Source organism: Triticum dicoccoides, chromosome 5A, assembly GCF_002162155.2.
Source record: "Triticum dicoccoides isolate Atlit2015 ecotype Zavitan chromosome 5A, WEW_v2.0, whole genome shotgun sequence".
Taxonomy (NCBI): Eukaryota; Viridiplantae; Streptophyta; class Magnoliopsida; order Poales; family Poaceae; genus Triticum; species Triticum dicoccoides.
Genome location: NC_041388.1, coordinates 639,388,870 through 639,405,598, shown reverse-complemented (window position 1 = coordinate 639,405,598; position 16,729 = coordinate 639,388,870). Strand labels below are relative to the sequence as shown.

The window sequence follows — 16,729 nt, the reverse complement described above, 5'->3', positions numbered from 1 at the left end:
TCGGCTAGGCGGTAAAGGGAGCACCTCTGCGATTGTTACTGCCGGGCCAGCCGGACGTGTACCTCAGACTGGGTGAAGCCGAAAGCTAGCGTTCTTAAGGGAATATTCGGTCGGTGAACTAAAGACGATCTTTTTTATTTTTTCCACGTGCCCCCAGATATTTTTCCTACGTTTCTCTTCGCAGCATGGACATGCACTTTAGGGCATGCCTACCAGGGAAAGGAACCCCTAACGGAACTATTCTCCCTGGAAGATGTTTCTTACTAACCATGTAATATAACATAACTAGTCGGGCACTTGTCTGTTCACGCCATAATGACCCCTACGCCTGGTCTCCACGCATTCCCCGGTTCCTATATAACCGCATGGGAATTCAGACACACTCCAGACCATCAGGTCCCGAGGCTGAAGCGAAAAGGTCGGCCATGACAAACGATCTACAATCCGGCTAGAAGGCATTATAAATGTCAATTAAATTACATAGTCATTTTGACTGAGTGTACTCCTCTTCAATACCATCTAACAGGCTGTCTAATTTACAGTCCTGCTGGGAATACTTTGCGGCCAACTCTACTTGGCCGTATACTAAGCTCACAGGGATCTCCTTCCCATCGGGCCCTACAGGACCAACCTCGGCCATATGGTTGGGGTCGGCCTGTGAATACCGCGTCTTCACCATGGCCCAGGCCTCCCTAGCGCCTTGACGGCAGGCTGATATCTTCCACAACTGGAAGTGCCTCCGTGCTCCCCTCAGCTTCTCCGCAAGCTCTCCAAGACCTTTGGGCGTGGAGACGGATGGCCACAGGACCTGGGCGATGCCTCGCATCGCCTGCCGAACTCGATCGAGCAATTGCAAGAGCTCGGGAAGAAGGTCACCCGTAGAACCGGGCATCTCCTCTGCAGGACGACCTGTTAACATACCTACGGATATTGCTCTGTTAATCGACGGCACCGCCGAACTTTCTTTTAAAAGGTTCGTTCAAGCACTTACTAAATATGCCGCGCCGAAGCCGCTGATTCTCCTTCACGGAGTCTGACAGCTGGGCACGAACATCTTTTAGCTCGACGCCCAGCCGGGTGTTGGCATCTTGGAGAACGTTCTTCTCCCCCATCACCTTTAATAGCACCCTCTCACCAGCCTTTAGTTTGTGTTCGAGGTGTTGCCTTTCCGGATTCAATCCGGCGCCATCTGCAATTTTATTTGTCAGATCCACACCACAGCCGTGCTTCGCCACATACTTATCTTTCGAAATGTATATTACTAGAGGGGGTCTCCTTAGGCTCCCCTGCCGCGGCTAGTGCGGCCTCCAGTTGGGCCTTGCACTCTTCCAGCTCCTGGGACAGTAGGGAATTCTTTTCTGTAAGAACCTGCATTTCAAATGATCCTTAAACCAGTTATTCTAACTGTTTTCAGTCTCGGGGGCTACTGCTACATATATATTTACCAAAATTTTCTTACCTCTATGTCTTTTACATATTGCTTCGTGGCTCTAGCTAGACCATTTTGAGCGGCACGGAGGTGCGCATCTCCCGAATTGATGGCATCTAATGCCTCTTGGGAGAAGCAAGCGTCGCGAAGAATTATCCGACGACGCCTGTGGTTCATGGCACTTTCCACCTCTGAGTTGGTGGCAGATAACCCGTCCGAATCCTCCATCGGAGGAACGTCTGGCACACGCCTGGCGTTCGCTTCCGCCCCCAGACCAGGCTTTCGAGCCTGGCTGCTGGAGGTGCGATTAGCAGCCTCTCCGGATATAGTCCGGCGAGGTCTCTTTGTCCTGAAAAGGGCACGAGTGTCAAATGTGCCTCGAAGGTATAACAATTGGGATAAAGGGGCGCACCATACCTTCGCGTTGATGCCTCGGTCCAGACTGCACCTCTTTTCTGCCCATGGGGCCCTGCGGCCCCTGGTTGGTTTGTCGCCGCAGGTTCGGCCTTCTGCCTCAAAAACCTCCCCTGCAAAGTTTCGTTGCAATCAGGAAATTAAACACGCGTGGACGGACCCCTGTCCGGGGTACAGGGACTTCAGTCTCAGGTACCTGGGGTGTTCGGATTAGCCCTGGGTAATCGGCCGTAATGGCCACCAAGGCTTGTCCTCGCTCAACTGATGGAACACTCCATCAATCAGCTCCACAGATATGTCCGGATCCTCTTGAGAGGCCAGGTCGAGAGACCGTCCTGGGTCCTCGGGTTGTGGAGGCGGGCTGCTTATGTCCTTAACGGCCCGGCGCAGTTCCTGTGTTGAAGTCATCAGACTAAGTATTTAACAATGGGAACACTAAACGGATGAGCAAGTAAATGCGACCACTTACCCAGCTTGGGGGATTGTGCATAGAGAATCCACCCTGTGGGTTGACGCGGACAAATTCCTCCTCTTCTCCCTTGTACAAAGTGGACAATATCTTTAATAGAGCGGCAACTGAATCTGGCCCTTTGTGTCCGTAGCGGGTGGCGTCGTCCTCCCCGTTGAAATCCCACACGGGGTGGCTTCTGTACTGAAGCGGCTGCACCCCCCGCATGATGCATTCGGCCATAACTCCGATCATGGTTAGTCTGGAATGGGCCAGCAATCTTATTCGGCCCATGAGATAAACGATGTCCCTGTCACTTTCCCTTTGAGGGCTCCGTGGATGCCAGCTTAGGCGCTTCTTTAAAGGAACACTATTGAACTCTGGGAGGCCGATCCGGACAGGATCCGACAGCGAGACGTCTTCTATATAGAAACATTCCGAGGGCCAGTCTTCGGACGCCTTCTTTGGGGTTCTGGACAGATATCCGGTCCCGGTGATACGCCATACTTAGGCTCCGCCCACTTGATACATTGACCCTTTCTTGGAACGGGGCACGAGGCAAAATAGCTCCTTCCACAGTCCGAAATGAGCTTTAATACCCAAGAACAGCTCGCAGAGGGCTACAAAGCCCGCGATATGCAATACTGAGGCAGACGTGAGATGATGTAGCTGGAGGCCGTAGAACTCCAGCAGCCCCCGGAGAAACAGGTGGATGGGAAATCCGAGCCCCCTTATTAAGTAAGGGACAAGGCACACCCGCTCTCCTTTGGATGGATTAGGGGCATTCTCTGCTTGCTCTCCGCCGTTGTAGACGGCAAGACCGGCTCGGACCGGGACCATATAGGCCGGGGGGAGAAATCCCTTGGTCTAAAGCGTCACTAGCTCGCTATGCGGAGTAGAACATCTTGTCAGTGTACTAGAATAGGGGTACTCTAGTACCCCGAACTTGTGCACGGGCAGTTGCAGCACCCCGCGGCAAGGCTTGCCGGACGAACGCCAAAATCCTCCGTGGTTCCCTTGGATCCATTCAAGAACAAAGTATCTAAGCTTAGGAGACAAGGCCCCGGCAAGAGGAGCTTGCCGGGAAGGCCAACCAAGGCACTCCAAGGAACTTGTCGCGACGCGCCGCACGCTCCGGCAAGGCAAGAAGGCTCCAGCAAGAGGAGCTTGCCGGGAAGACCAACCAAGGTACCTCGAGGCCCGGTGAGCGACAAGCTTCCGGACCCGACAAGATAACAGCAGTGGCAAGGCGCTTGCCGCGGCAGGCGGCCACTCTGTGCCCACGCTCCAGCACATCCACCAACGTGTCGCTCTGGGGGCCTCTCCAGGCGCGCGTGGCGGGAGGCTGTGCAGACAGCGGTGCGCAGTGGCATGCAAAGCTGACAAGATCGCCATCGTGGCGAACGGTGGCGCCCCTAACGGTCCTTTTCTGCACTATTTGGGCGACTCAGACGGGCATTTAATGCCCTTGTCCCCTGCCGTCAGGGTTAGGTAGGGTGCACTATACAAGTAACTGTACCAACCACCTCGCTTTTTTTACATTTGTACCCTTCTCTGCGTTGCCACCTGTCGGTGACCCCTTTAGCGTATAAAAGGAGGCCCATGCACAACGTAGAGGGGGTTCGACTCATTTGTAAGCCAGAAAACACTTAGCTCTCGCGAGCAAGAACATAATAGAACCAGACAAGCAGCAGTAGGAGTGTTATCTCTCCGGAGAGCTCCGAAGCTGGGTAAACTGCTCATGTGCTTCGCCTCGATCTGCTCTTCGTGCGATCTCCGCCCCTCGCCGAACCGAAAGGGGCCCGGTCCGCCGGCCCCATAGGTGTTCGTGGATCAGTTTCCCCGACACATCTCTCCCAATATCCAGGCTTAGGGCTAGAAGGGCGAGCGGAGGAGTTGCGGCGGCTGGCCATGGTGGAATGGACCTTTGTCGGATGCACTTTGATGGACACTCGTGGAGGGGAGAAGGTGTGGATTGGATCTAAATCCTCGTCCCCTTAAAAAGGGCAACTCATTTACGCGGCTAGGGGTGTGAACATAAAAACACTCAGACTTTTCATATTCGTTTAACACGTGGAAAATGGCCATTATTGGGCGTAGAAGCCAAGGAGCACAACATCTACGAGAAACCGGACTTTATTCAAACAGGTACACGGAATTTGGAGGAGAACCCGCCTTGCAATGCCGAAGACAATCTGCGCGCCGGACTCATCGTCATTGAAGTCTGGTTCGGGGGCTACTGAGGGAGTCCTGGATTAGGGGGTGTTCGGATAGCCGAACTATACCTTTAGCCGGACTCCTGGACTATGAAGATATAAGATTGAAGACTCCGTCCCGTGTCCGGAAGGGACTTTCCTTGGCGTGGAAGGCAAGCTTGGCGATGCGGATGATCAGATCTCCTACCATTGTAACCGACTTTATGTAACCCTAACCCTCTCCGGTGTATATATAAACCGGAGGTTTTTAGTCCATAGGACAACATACACATCAACAATCATACCATAGGCTAGCTTCTAGGATTTAGCCTCTCTGATCTCGTGGTAGATCAACTCTTGTAATACCCATATCATCAATATTAATCAAGCAAGACGTAGAGTTTTAACTCCATCGAGAGGGCCCGAACCTGGGTAAAACTTCGTGTCCCCTGCCTCCTGTTACCATCCGGCCTAGACGCACAGTTTGGGACCCCCTACCCGAGATCCACCGGTTTTGACACTGACAATGATCATCATTATTAGAGCATGTCCGAGTGAGGAAAGGATGACGGCAGCTATGATTCCCCCACAAGTCGGGTTGAGACTCCGGACAAAAAGAAAATGGAGAAAAAAGTGAGGCCAAAAAGAGCCCAAGAAAAAAGGAAAAAAAGAAAAAAAATGAGAGAAAAAGAGAGAAGGGGCATGCTAATTCTACAGTTGTGCTTCAAAGTAGCACCATGTTTTTCATATAGAGAGTCTCCTATGTTGTCACTTTCAAATACTAGTGGGAAGTTTTCATTATAGAGTTAGATGCACACCCAGTTAGTTTTCAGTTTGAGCCTTCATACATATAGCTCTCAGTGCATCTGTTGCATGGAAATCCCTACTCCTCGCATTGATATCAATTGATGGGCATCTCCATAGCCCGTTGATTTGTCGCATCGATGTGAGACTTTCTTACTTTTCTGGCATCTCTATGTTTACCCCTATCATCATACTCTATTCCATTGATAGTGCTATATCCATGGCTTGCACTGATGTATTGCGTGGGGGTTGAAAAAGCTGAAGCGCATTACAAAGTGTGAACCAATTGCTCGGCTTCTCATCAGGGTTTTGCATGATAAATACTTTGTGTTAAGAAGATGGAGCATGACAAGACTATATGATTTTGTAGGGATAACATTCTTTAACATTGATATTTTGAAAGACATGATTGTTTGTTGGGATGCCTGAGTATTGATGTCTTTATGTCAAATTATAGACTATTGCTTTGAATCACCCATGTCTTAATATTCATGCCATGATTAGATATATGTTTAAGATTATGCTAGGTAGCATTCCACATCAGAAATTATCTTTTTTATCATTTACCTACTTGCGGACGAGCAGGAATTAAGGTTGGGGATGCTGATACGTCTCCGTCGTATCTATAAATTTTGAAAATTCCATGCTAATATTATACAACTTTCCCATAGTTTTGGCAACAATTTATATGATTTATTGGACTAGCATATTGATCCAGTGCCCAGTGACAGTTCCTGTTTGTTGCATTTTTTGTTTCGCCGTATATGCATATCAAACAAAGTCCAAACATGATAAAACTTTACGGAGATTTTTTTGGAATATATGTGAATTCTTGGAAGAAGAATCAACACAAGATGATGCTCGTGTTGGGAAATGTAGTACAAAACAAAAAAATCGCCCTACGAACACCCAAGAACAATATGAAGATGCATAACGGGTTGTGATCAATGATCGTTACCGACTCCAGGAGTGCAGTGGAAGTAGACGAGTCGGTGTAGATCGTACTTGAAGTCCCTCAAACATTGATGAGGACCCCACGAACCGCCCACGAAAGATCGCTCAAACAGAAGACTGAAAGCACGGCCTCTCTACTTGGTTGCAAGCGTACGGTCTCCATGATCCAGCAATGCTTCGTTGTCCAGAGCTAATCGTCGCCGGAGAATTAGAGGGAGGATATGAGAACCACACGGGCCTTCTAATTATGAGGATTATAGGTGGCTAGGGATCTCTTTAATTAGTCAAATAGGACCAACTAGAACGTGCACTAGATCAACTAAAGGAGGCTCCAATACTTGTGTTTACATAGGGTGGAAATCCTCTAGTATATATAGGATTGGGGGGAAGAGCGGGCTGCCACCAAGGGGTAAAGAGGCCCCTTGGGGTGCCGTCCAAGGGAGGGGGAGTAGGACTCCCCCCTTTGGAAAGGGGGGCGCCTGTCTTGTTGGGCCCTTGTGGCCCAACTTCTTCTCCACCTCTTGGCCTTATTTGGCCCGTTCATATTAAATTAATTTTTTTGTTCTAACCATTTTAGAGCATAATATATATAATTTAACATCTCTGGAAACATTTTCCACATATATATATTAATCGGTAATACCCGGTATTTACCGAAACCCTTCCGGTGACCCCGGAACGCTTCCGGAACCTCTCGGAACTATTTTGGATATTAATGAAAAAATTTCGCAAATATATTCTTATTAATCCCGTCCTGCTAACACTCAATAGATCATGATTTCCTTAAGCTTGTGACCCCGTAGGTTTGGTAACCATAGACACGAACGAAAACCCTTTCGTTCAATGACCGATAGCGGAACCGTGGACATCCATATTGGTCCCTATGATTATACGAATGATATTCGAGTGAACCTTTGATTATCATGTGATGTTCCCTTTGCTTTGTAATACTTTAAAAAACCCGGTGTGCATAGGTATCCTCTTGAGTCATCACCATGCTCACTATATTGTTGCGTCCGTTATCGGTTTTGTTCTTCTTTCTCGTTGACTTGTTCTGGTATCCCCATGACGTAGTCACCTGCGTCCGGCCAGACGATGATGTATGCCATCACAGCAAGAGGCTCCTAAGAATATCTCTCCATCGCCGGAGGAGCAAATCCCACTCTCGAGCTATCTGGTCACTTGTCAAACATTCCGATGAGCCTGAAAGTTGTCGTTATGATCACCTTGTTACAGATGACGTTTGAGAAACCCCAAAGCCCACCATCCGGTAGGAAGGTGACCGAAACACTCTCATGGTATGAGGAACTAAAACACATGCTAACACTCTGTGTTATATAAGATGATTTCAGATGATATGGTCACATAGTATAATAGACAAGTATTTGGATCGATTCAATATGATCATTCTTCTAATGTCATACCCTCAATGTTGTTTTAGGACTATCATTACACTTAACAATATCCTAATATCCGAAAAACATGATCACTAGAAAACACTTGAGCCGGTCTTAGAGGCGAGACCGGGAATCTATTGTTTACCATTTATCATTTCAGACATGCATATGAGTTTTCCACTTAATCACATATTCCAGGATCATAGCAGTTATATAATGAAATATAAACTCTTAATTATGAATAGCGGAAATATAATAATACAATATTATTGCCTCTAGGGCATATTTTCAATAGCTCGAGGGGCCCACTGGGCACCAGGGCGTGCTAGGGGGTGGCGCTCCTTGATGGGTAGTGGGCACCTCGTAAGGCGGTTGTTGCCCTTCTTTAGCCCAATCGGAGTTATGTATCTCCGCGAATTGAAGAAATGGTGAAGAGATAAAAAAAGGAAGGCGAAACAGAAGAGAACAGAGAGAGAGAGATCCAATCTCGGTGGGGCTCTCGCCCCTCCGCCGCCATGGAGGCCATGTTCCAGAGGGGACACCCTCCTTCCATCTAGGGGGAGGACAAGGAAGAAGAAGGAGGGAGGATCTCTCCCACTCTCTCCCGGTGGCGTCGGAGCATCGCCGAGACAAGGATCGTAACGGTGATCTACACCAACAACCTTGCTACCGTCAACACCAACTTTCTCCCCCTCTATGCAGTGGTGTCACCTCTGTATTCCCGCAGCAATTTTCTACTTAAACATGGTTCTCAACAGTATATATTATTATCCAATGATATGTGGTTATCCAATGATGTTTGAGTAGGTCTGTTTTGTCCTATGGGTTGATTGATGATCATGATTGGTTTGAGTTGTATATTATTTTTGTTGTTGTCCTATGGTGCCCTCCATGTCGCGCAAACATGAGGGATCGCTACTATAGGGTGTTGCAATACGTTCATGATTCTCTTATAGTGGGTGACGAGAGTGTCAGAAATTTATACCCGAGTAAGTGGGTTGTTACGTATGGGAGTAAAGAGAAATTGATACATAATGCTATGGTTGGGTTTTACCTTAATGATCTTTAGTAGTTGCAGATGTTCACTAGAGTTCCAATCAGAAGTGCAAATGATCCAAGTATGGAAAGTATATTAGCTCATGCCTCTCCCTCATATAAAATTGCAATAATGATTACCAGTCTAGTTATCAATTGCCTAGGGACAAATAACTTTCTTGTGTGACAAAAACTTTCTACTAAACAACCAACTTTTACTATCTCGCAAAGTACTCGTAGTTTTATTCTTGCAAAGTAGTTCTAGAATCACACCTATAAAATAGTTCCATACTTGTTCTAGGTAAAGCAAACGTTAAAGTGCGTAGAATTGTATCAGTGGTCGATAGAACTTGAGAGAATATTTGTTCTACCTTTAGATCCTCATTGGGTTTGACACTCTTATTTATAAAAAAATACTAAAAACAATCCCCTATACTTGTGGGTTATCACTCGTGTGATGTAACTTAGGGCCAGGAGGCGGACACTAGTCGCAGCTCATCCTTTAACCCAAGGAGAAACTGGGACACAAAAAACATGGGGCTAAACAATGGGTCGAGCGATAGCAAGTCATATATGTGGGCCTCGAAGTGTTGGTACCGCATCCCCCGGGCCTGACCACCAACCGATTTCCCACTATGTACTAGGAAATACCCAAAAAATTCTCGGCCTCACTTCTACCATGATCTTTTACATCATGGACGACCCAAAGAATGTCATGCATGTGCGACTCCAATGCGCCCAGGACGAAAAACCCATTTTTGTCATAACTTTTTGCCATAGAAGTATGAGCCCAACACATTTACGATGATATGTGTTTTTTTCACAATTATCATTATGCAAGTGTCACTTCCATGACAGAACAAGTTTTCATTTGGGTGATAATGTCACATATGTGTCTTTTTTGTAGTGACTGCTCTGACCTCAGTACATTGTTGAGACTTGGAGCCTTGTAAGTCGACGTTGTAAAGTTTTGTGGATCAATAAAGCACTCTTTTGTTCAATGTTTTCTATCCTTTTACTCTTGGATACACCAAGTTGATTTCTTGTGGTGGCGTGTGCGGCTGTCTATCTGGATAGAGTGGTACTTCACTGCACCCAAACAAGGTGCTATAGATACATTGGAGACATATAAAATGACACTATGCAATGTAATAAGTAGCATGCATATTTCCCATTGACACATATATAAACAAATATCAAAAAAGTAAATAGTTAGATATATTTATTTAATGAGTTTAATATTGTTTTTGCATAATTCATAGGAGAAAGGTGAGGATCTCTTTAGATTTCCTAATATTTTGTGATATATTGTTTTTAACATGTTACTATAAAGCATTTCCTTGCATTTATGCAATATATTTCAATATATGAACATTTATAATCCTTCTTATCCCACCCACCGATGATCATCACTCTCCCCCGATACTCTACTTTGACGTTGCTTCTTCCCATCCACCCTCCATCACCTCTCTCATGCTACTCAACACACCCCTCTATAAATATAGAAGCTGGCAATATTGCGTATCTAGAAAGATGGATCATTATTTAATAAAATCTTCCAATATTGGTTTGCCATATTTATTTGAGTGGAGAGCGGTGCGGATTTTTGCATCATGAAGGTAATGGAGATTGGCTAGCCATGAGCTAATTCTCCCCTTCGGCCCGCTATATATAACACAACATAATCGGGGTACAAGGCACACTGGCAGCAAGCAGTCAAGCAGCAAGAGCGGAAAGATCTCCATTCTCTTCCTCCTCGAATGCCTCGTCCTCCATCTCCTCCACTGTATGTTCTAGCCTTAGCCTTCATATCCCTATTCCATACTTTGTTTCTTGATCTTTTTCCATTATCCACCCTTTATAGTTTTTGTATCCATGTATTATATACACGAGTTTACAAGAGGTGAGGTTATATATGTGTATGGTGTAAGTAGTTCATTTGATCTATATAGTACACTTGTGTTGACATCCATGTTTATGCCTCTCTATATATACGTGCTGCCATTTGATGGTTTATTTTCTATGTTGATCTTATTTGGCTGCATCTATTTTTGGAGCAACATGATTTCATAAATAGAAAGAACATGCAAAATTAATCATGCATATAACAATCGATCAATCTATATGACGGAAGGTACCAGATTTCTTCTGTTACTTTTCATCATGTTTTGGGACTTCTATATTAGTGAAACTATGATGTCACTGAGTAATATTATATTTTTGTGTTGACTCTTTTCAAGAATAACAATCTCCTTTGTGTATTTGGCATGAGTGTGTAAGGGAATAACTAATTTCCTTATCCTATTGGGAATAACTAATTCTTTGTTCTATTTTCAAATTTGTTTAGCTGATCATGGCATCCAAGGCCCAAGGATCCTCCTTTATGAAGGCCCTAGTTGTTGAGGACACCACAGTTCAAAGGATGGTCCTCTCGGCAAAGTTACGTAATTTTCAATGTGAGATTACTCTTGCCGTGAATGGAAAAGAAGCAGTTGACCTATTCCTTGAGGGGAAGAAGTTTGACATTATTTTTTATGATAAGGACATGCCCATCATGACTAGTCCTGAGGTGCTTAGCTTCCCCTTTGGATTTTCAATGTTTTACAATTTTTAGAAATGTATTGATCTGAACATAAGTCCTTGTTTTAAGTTTGAAAATAAACTAAAAATTCTTTTGTTGTGTTGCTTAACAGGCAGTTGTAAAGATTCGTGCTATGGGGGAAACTGATGTGAAGATTGTTGGGATGTCAGCTGATGACGATGCCATGGAGGTGTTCATAAGTGCTGGTGCTGATGTTTTTGTGCCCAAACCAATCAAGGTTCAGGATCTCGAGTCTATAATTAAGGAAGTCATGAACAAGAAGAAGAACACCATGGTCTAGCACAATCCAACTTCCTTGAGCGATGGAGGAAATGTTTTTCTGCTCCTGGAACTATGTTTTCTTATGTATGCATTGTCGTGTTGTTTAGTTTCATTGTGTTGTATCATTTTTAAAGATTGATGTTAAAGTTCGTTCGTTCTAAGCAAGAAGAACATGAGACGCTACCCCTGATTCCAAGGCATTGACATATTTATTGATTGGCACCAATATAAATAGGGCGCAATGTTTTGTCCATTATCACTTTGATAAACAAATACTCGAAAGAAATAGTTACATAATTTATTTGCCAACTTTAATCGAGGGTATGTTTTGCGTAATTTGTAGGAGAGAGGCTCAAAGCTAATTGACATTGTTTTCACATTTCGTGAGACATTGATTTTTAACATGATACTCTGAAGTACGTCCTTGCGTTCATAAACCTCCACAAATAATTTTGTAATATATTTTCATTTATAAATATTTATAAACCTACTTATCCCTCCCTCCTTCCTTGAGTGCCTCTCTCGCATGATCCTCTACACCGTCGTTGCTCTTCGTCCCATCAGCCTTTCCTAATCTCACATCCATTATCTCGTGCTACCCAACACATCCCTTTGTCGTCGCATACGCCATAAATATTGCATTTCCAAAGATGTGCATCATTAATGTGTGTGTATAAAATCTCCCCATATTCATTTGCCATATTTACGTGGGCAGAGAGTGGAGGATTTTTTGCATGGTGAAGGAGGTGCAGATTCGTTGGCCATGGGATATGCCTCCCCGTTGCCCCTGTATAAGTACCATGGCATACTCAGGGTACAAGGCACACTACCACCAAAATAGTGAAGCGGCAAAGGAGGAAAGAGATCCATTCTACTCCGTTAGCTCCATTATAAGATCTTGCTCCAGCCTACACATCCTTATTTCATCTTTTGTTTTTATACCTTGTTTTATCATCCAGCTTGTAGTAGTTTTTGTATCCATGTTTTACAAACATGAGTTTATAAGAGGTGGTGGTATTTGTGTATAGAGTGGAAGCAGTTCATTTTGATCTATATAGTACATTTTTTGTGGGCGTCCATGTTTATGCCTCTCTATATGTACAAGTTTAAGGAGTGTATAAAGTCAGGGGAACATGGAGGCATCCATGTTTTTACCTCCTAAAGTACTCATAGCCCATTCAGATCTCAATAATTAACAAACAAAATGAAAATGGTAGGATTTCTTTTGCTGTCCAAAATGAAAAAACAAAAATGGATAAAGAAAAATGTTGTTCCTTCCAACCAGCGCCCATGCATTCCATTTCCTAACTAGTCACTAGCCATAAGAATAATGTTAAACAAGTTGAATTTTCTCATCAACCCTGAGCTATCCATGCAAAATTTTGGCCAGTAACCACCTGGTCTCAGTCTTCAGCCACATTTACTTCCTTTGAGTTTGTTGAAAGAAAGCACTAACTCTGGCACCAACATTTTCTATAGTTGGGCGAGCATGAAATTGCATGGGTTGATTCAGGGGTTGGAAAGGTGGATGAGAAGCTCACTTTACTACCCCCTCATCAACTCCAGTGGCCCACATGTCAATTATTGTGGGTGATCTCAAATTGGCCGATTTCAAGGAGTTCCTAGAAAATAAAGGTTTACAAGTAGGTCTCTATTTTTTATTTTGGACTTATGATATTGCATGCCTTAGTCAGCCTATCCTTCATGTTTTGGCTTTAGAATGTGCATCAAACGGACATCTCTGGTTATATACTTGAGACCTCTCATAGTCGAGGCTCCGCGGACTGAAACAAGGTTCTAACTCTCGGGCGTGTACGAAGACCCTGCCTAGCTACAACCTCAGGCTCATCGCCTCATGGCTTGGCCTCACCGGGTTTGTGCAAGCGGGGGAAAGGAAGAACACATATTTACCCAGATTCGGGCCACCTTAAGGTGTAAGACCCTACTACTGCTTTGTGGTTGATTGCCTCGCGAGGATGATGGGGATGAACTAGTACAAGCGGATGAGCTGCCTCAGGAAAGCTCAATTGCCGAAGGGTTCGATCCCTCTCTACGGTGGAGACTAGCCTATAATTATAGTGGCCTTGGGACTCTTCCCTCATAACTTATGCGGGAAAGGATTCCACAACGGCCAATTTTGAAGGGGGATAGTAGTACATCTTATCCTGACGAAAGGTGGTCTTCTCCTGCAAAGCTTCTGGCCATGACGCAGAGGTGGGATCGGCGATGACATCCATCCTGCCGAGCTCATGGTATTTGTCATGTTGCACGAGAATGGAAACCTTTACAGGGTCCCTTGGGAACCCGCGTACGTCCTTGCCTCCTTAGCATGAAAGAGGAAACTGTCCTGGATCGCGCCCGCTTTGAAGGAAATATGCCCTAGAGGCAATAATATGCGTGATTTTTTCTTCAGTGGATGGCTCTCGATGGTGTTTTTTGACTTGCCTCTGCACCATACAACTTGTATTTTTAGCCTCCCAGTCCGTGGTGGACCAGCAACCCATTTGCTGGGCGGGCCAACCTACAGAAACTAGCACTCGATTATTCATCAAGCCCCAAAAACAATGCAGTACTATGCTTGTCTTGAGGCCAAAAACATTACAGTAGGGGTTGAGCGGGGCAGGGGGGAGACAGAGCAAAAATATTAAAAAGAGTTGATGCGCTGTTGCTACCCTAACAAAGCAGGTGCAATTCTTCTTGGGAAGGTGTGTCGTTGACACCCACACATCACAAATCCCACAGTAGACATACTAACAAGTTCACACACAAGTACAACAGAACAAGTAAACATTCGTATCAAACTCAGGTTCACATGAGACGTTCATATTCATTGCCAACATTCACAATCAACAACTCAAAAGATTCATATATACACAAGTTCAGCATGTCTATGCATCCAAATGATTGATAGATCACACGACAATTTTCATAGATAATTCACAAAAAGATTTAGATATACACATGTCCAGCATGTTTATGCAACCCAATGATTGAGATCCCATCCAATATCATCCATGGACGAACTTTAATTACCTAGGGTACAGACTGGTAAATGGTGGTGTTCAGTCGGAGGTACTTCTTGCTAAAAGTAATTCTTGCACGAGTAAACTTTCGAGTACATAAGAGGCAGCACAGACAATCTAAACTTTGCTTGGAGGTTTATCCTCAAATAGTGGCCTCGTGCCGAGGGAGGTTTGAGCAACTTGGCCACTACTTTCATCCAACTAGTTTACTAGCTTATCTTGGTCTTGTAGCTCGCCAAAATTCTACATTGCAGACAAGAAAGGAGGCGGCTGAGAAAATGAACCACCCAAATTTTTTGTGCAGTTCAACTGAAATGGAGCATCCCTGGCGTGCAGAGTGATTAAGTGCAAGATGAATATATGCGTCAACCAACTTGTCTGGAATATTTAGACTCCATGCCATATAGTTCGCTACCATATGTGCCGATACCCAAAAGGCACAAGTTGGGACCAAAGACTGACTGCATTCTTCTGGGCTATGTGCCAATCAATATTTTTGGCATTCACTCTCCTAATACTTGGAGTTTGACAACTGGTTGACGCTGGTTGATACTCGAAAGAATATAGGCTCTTCTTCTTGTCAACATTGATTCTTTTCTGAGTGAACTTTGGAGTACATAGCGGCATCATAAGTATCTGCCCATATGATCTTTTTGTGAAGTTCTACTGAAATCACCCAATGTAATGATTTGTCTGCGAGTTCAGGCTCCAAGTTTCTCCTTTATGAAATCGGTAAACAGTAGTACAATACCAAATTACCAATACATATGACCAGCACAATAATCAGGATAAAGACAAGTACCAACCTGTGTGAGGTAGCATATCAATTACTATTTCCTTTGACTGGAAGCCGAGATAAGCAAAGCGACTGACAACAAAGGAAGGAAGCAAGCCGAGATTAGCGACTGACAGGAAAGGAAGGAAGCTGTCGAGGCAATGAAGCACCTAAAGTTTTTTTGCAATTGCACCAAAATCGGGCATCCCTATTGGCACATATATTGAGAGAGTGAGATTACTGTAATAGTGGGACTAGTTGATGAAACATACACTAACAAATAGAAGCACCCTCATTATCTAAATGGGTAAAGTTAGCAACATAATAGTCTTGCTTAAAGAGAGGTATTAGTTTATTTAATCTGTGCCAATTAGCTCAACACTCAAAGCATTGTCATGTGTCATAGGTTGCAAAACTTTAACGTGCAAAGATAAAGGAGTTTCTCATGACAGTAGCACGATAACAATAATATGGATGAAGGCCTTAGGCCAGTACCAACCTGAGAAAAAAATCTGATTCATGTAGTCCCAGAAGAGATGATTAAGCACTCACTGGAATCACTCAATAGTATATATGTTTGTGCTCTTCAAATGTATGGTTGAAATCACTCTTGTTTACTAGTGCTGAGATTATATCGAAAGATTAAGAACTTCCAGCAGAGTTAAAGCACTGGCCGCGATACAGTTCATTGTATTGTCTTGTGTAGTTCCACTAATGTATGATTGGCACAACATGATCCCTGTTTGCACAAGTAGGAACAAGGCAAAACCTTCATTAACTTAGTGAGAAATGATAGAAAGACATTAGCATATTACTCTAATAGTAGCATCAAATTCATGATGGACAATACACAGAAGTGGAAGGGCTCCCTAGAGGATCGTCTCACATGTAAGGTAGATGCTGTTGGATCCCTTGAATGGCCTCGACAGAGGCCTCGGCTTCAGCAAGATCACCTTGGCACTGTTTCTTCTTCTTCTTCTTCTTCTTCTTCTTCTTCTTCTTCTTCTTCTTCTTCTTCTTCTTCTTCTTCTTCTTCTTCTTCTTCTTCTTCTTCCTCTTCATGCTCTATTTCTCTTCCTCCTCACTAGTTGGTGAAACCAAGTACATGATTGGCCTTCTATTTCAGAATTGGTTTTGTTAGTGAGGGAGTACAAATGTACTAGTAAACAATAGCATTATTTTCTCATGGCAGTCGCAAAATAGAGATGAACACATGCATTAAATAACATTCTTACCTAAAGGAAGGTTATGGTGCCAATATGGATGATGATGATTGGAACACAGATCTCCCTTTGTGTAGTTCCACCGAAATGAACCAACTATTCCATTCTGACATTCCAGTTAAATAGCACAAAAGTCACTTCTTTTAAGAAGTGTTTTGTGCAGTGCACC

The 16,729-nt window shown here is 44.3% G+C and overlaps 1 protein-coding gene across 1 annotated transcript; it reads left to right on the top strand.

Annotated features, from left to right (window-relative positions):
- The first annotated feature begins 10,353 nt into the window (after positions 1-10,353).
- LOC119298223 (two-component response regulator ORR42-like) lies at positions 10,354-11,672 on the top strand. Its single transcript, XM_037575705.1, has 3 exons — positions 10,354-10,462; positions 11,024-11,245; positions 11,370-11,672. The coding sequence occupies exons 2-3, from the start codon at positions 11,030-11,032 to the stop codon at positions 11,556-11,558; spliced, it is 405 nt and encodes a 134-aa protein (XP_037431602.1). The 5' UTR covers positions 10,354-10,462; positions 11,024-11,029; the 3' UTR covers positions 11,559-11,672.
- Positions 11,673-16,729: the final 5,057 nt, after the last annotated feature.

What these genes read in the sequence shown, in the direction of transcription:
- LOC119298223 (XM_037575705.1), top strand. Translation starts at nt 11,030, where the DNA reads ATGGCATCCAAGGCCCAAGGATCCTCCTTTATGAAGGCCCTAGTTGTT. An exon ending in CCATCATGACTAGTCCTGAG is followed by an intron (nt 11,246 to 11,369) that starts GTGCTTAGCTTC and finishes GTTGCTTAACAG; the next exon opens with GCAGTTGTAAAGATTCGTGC.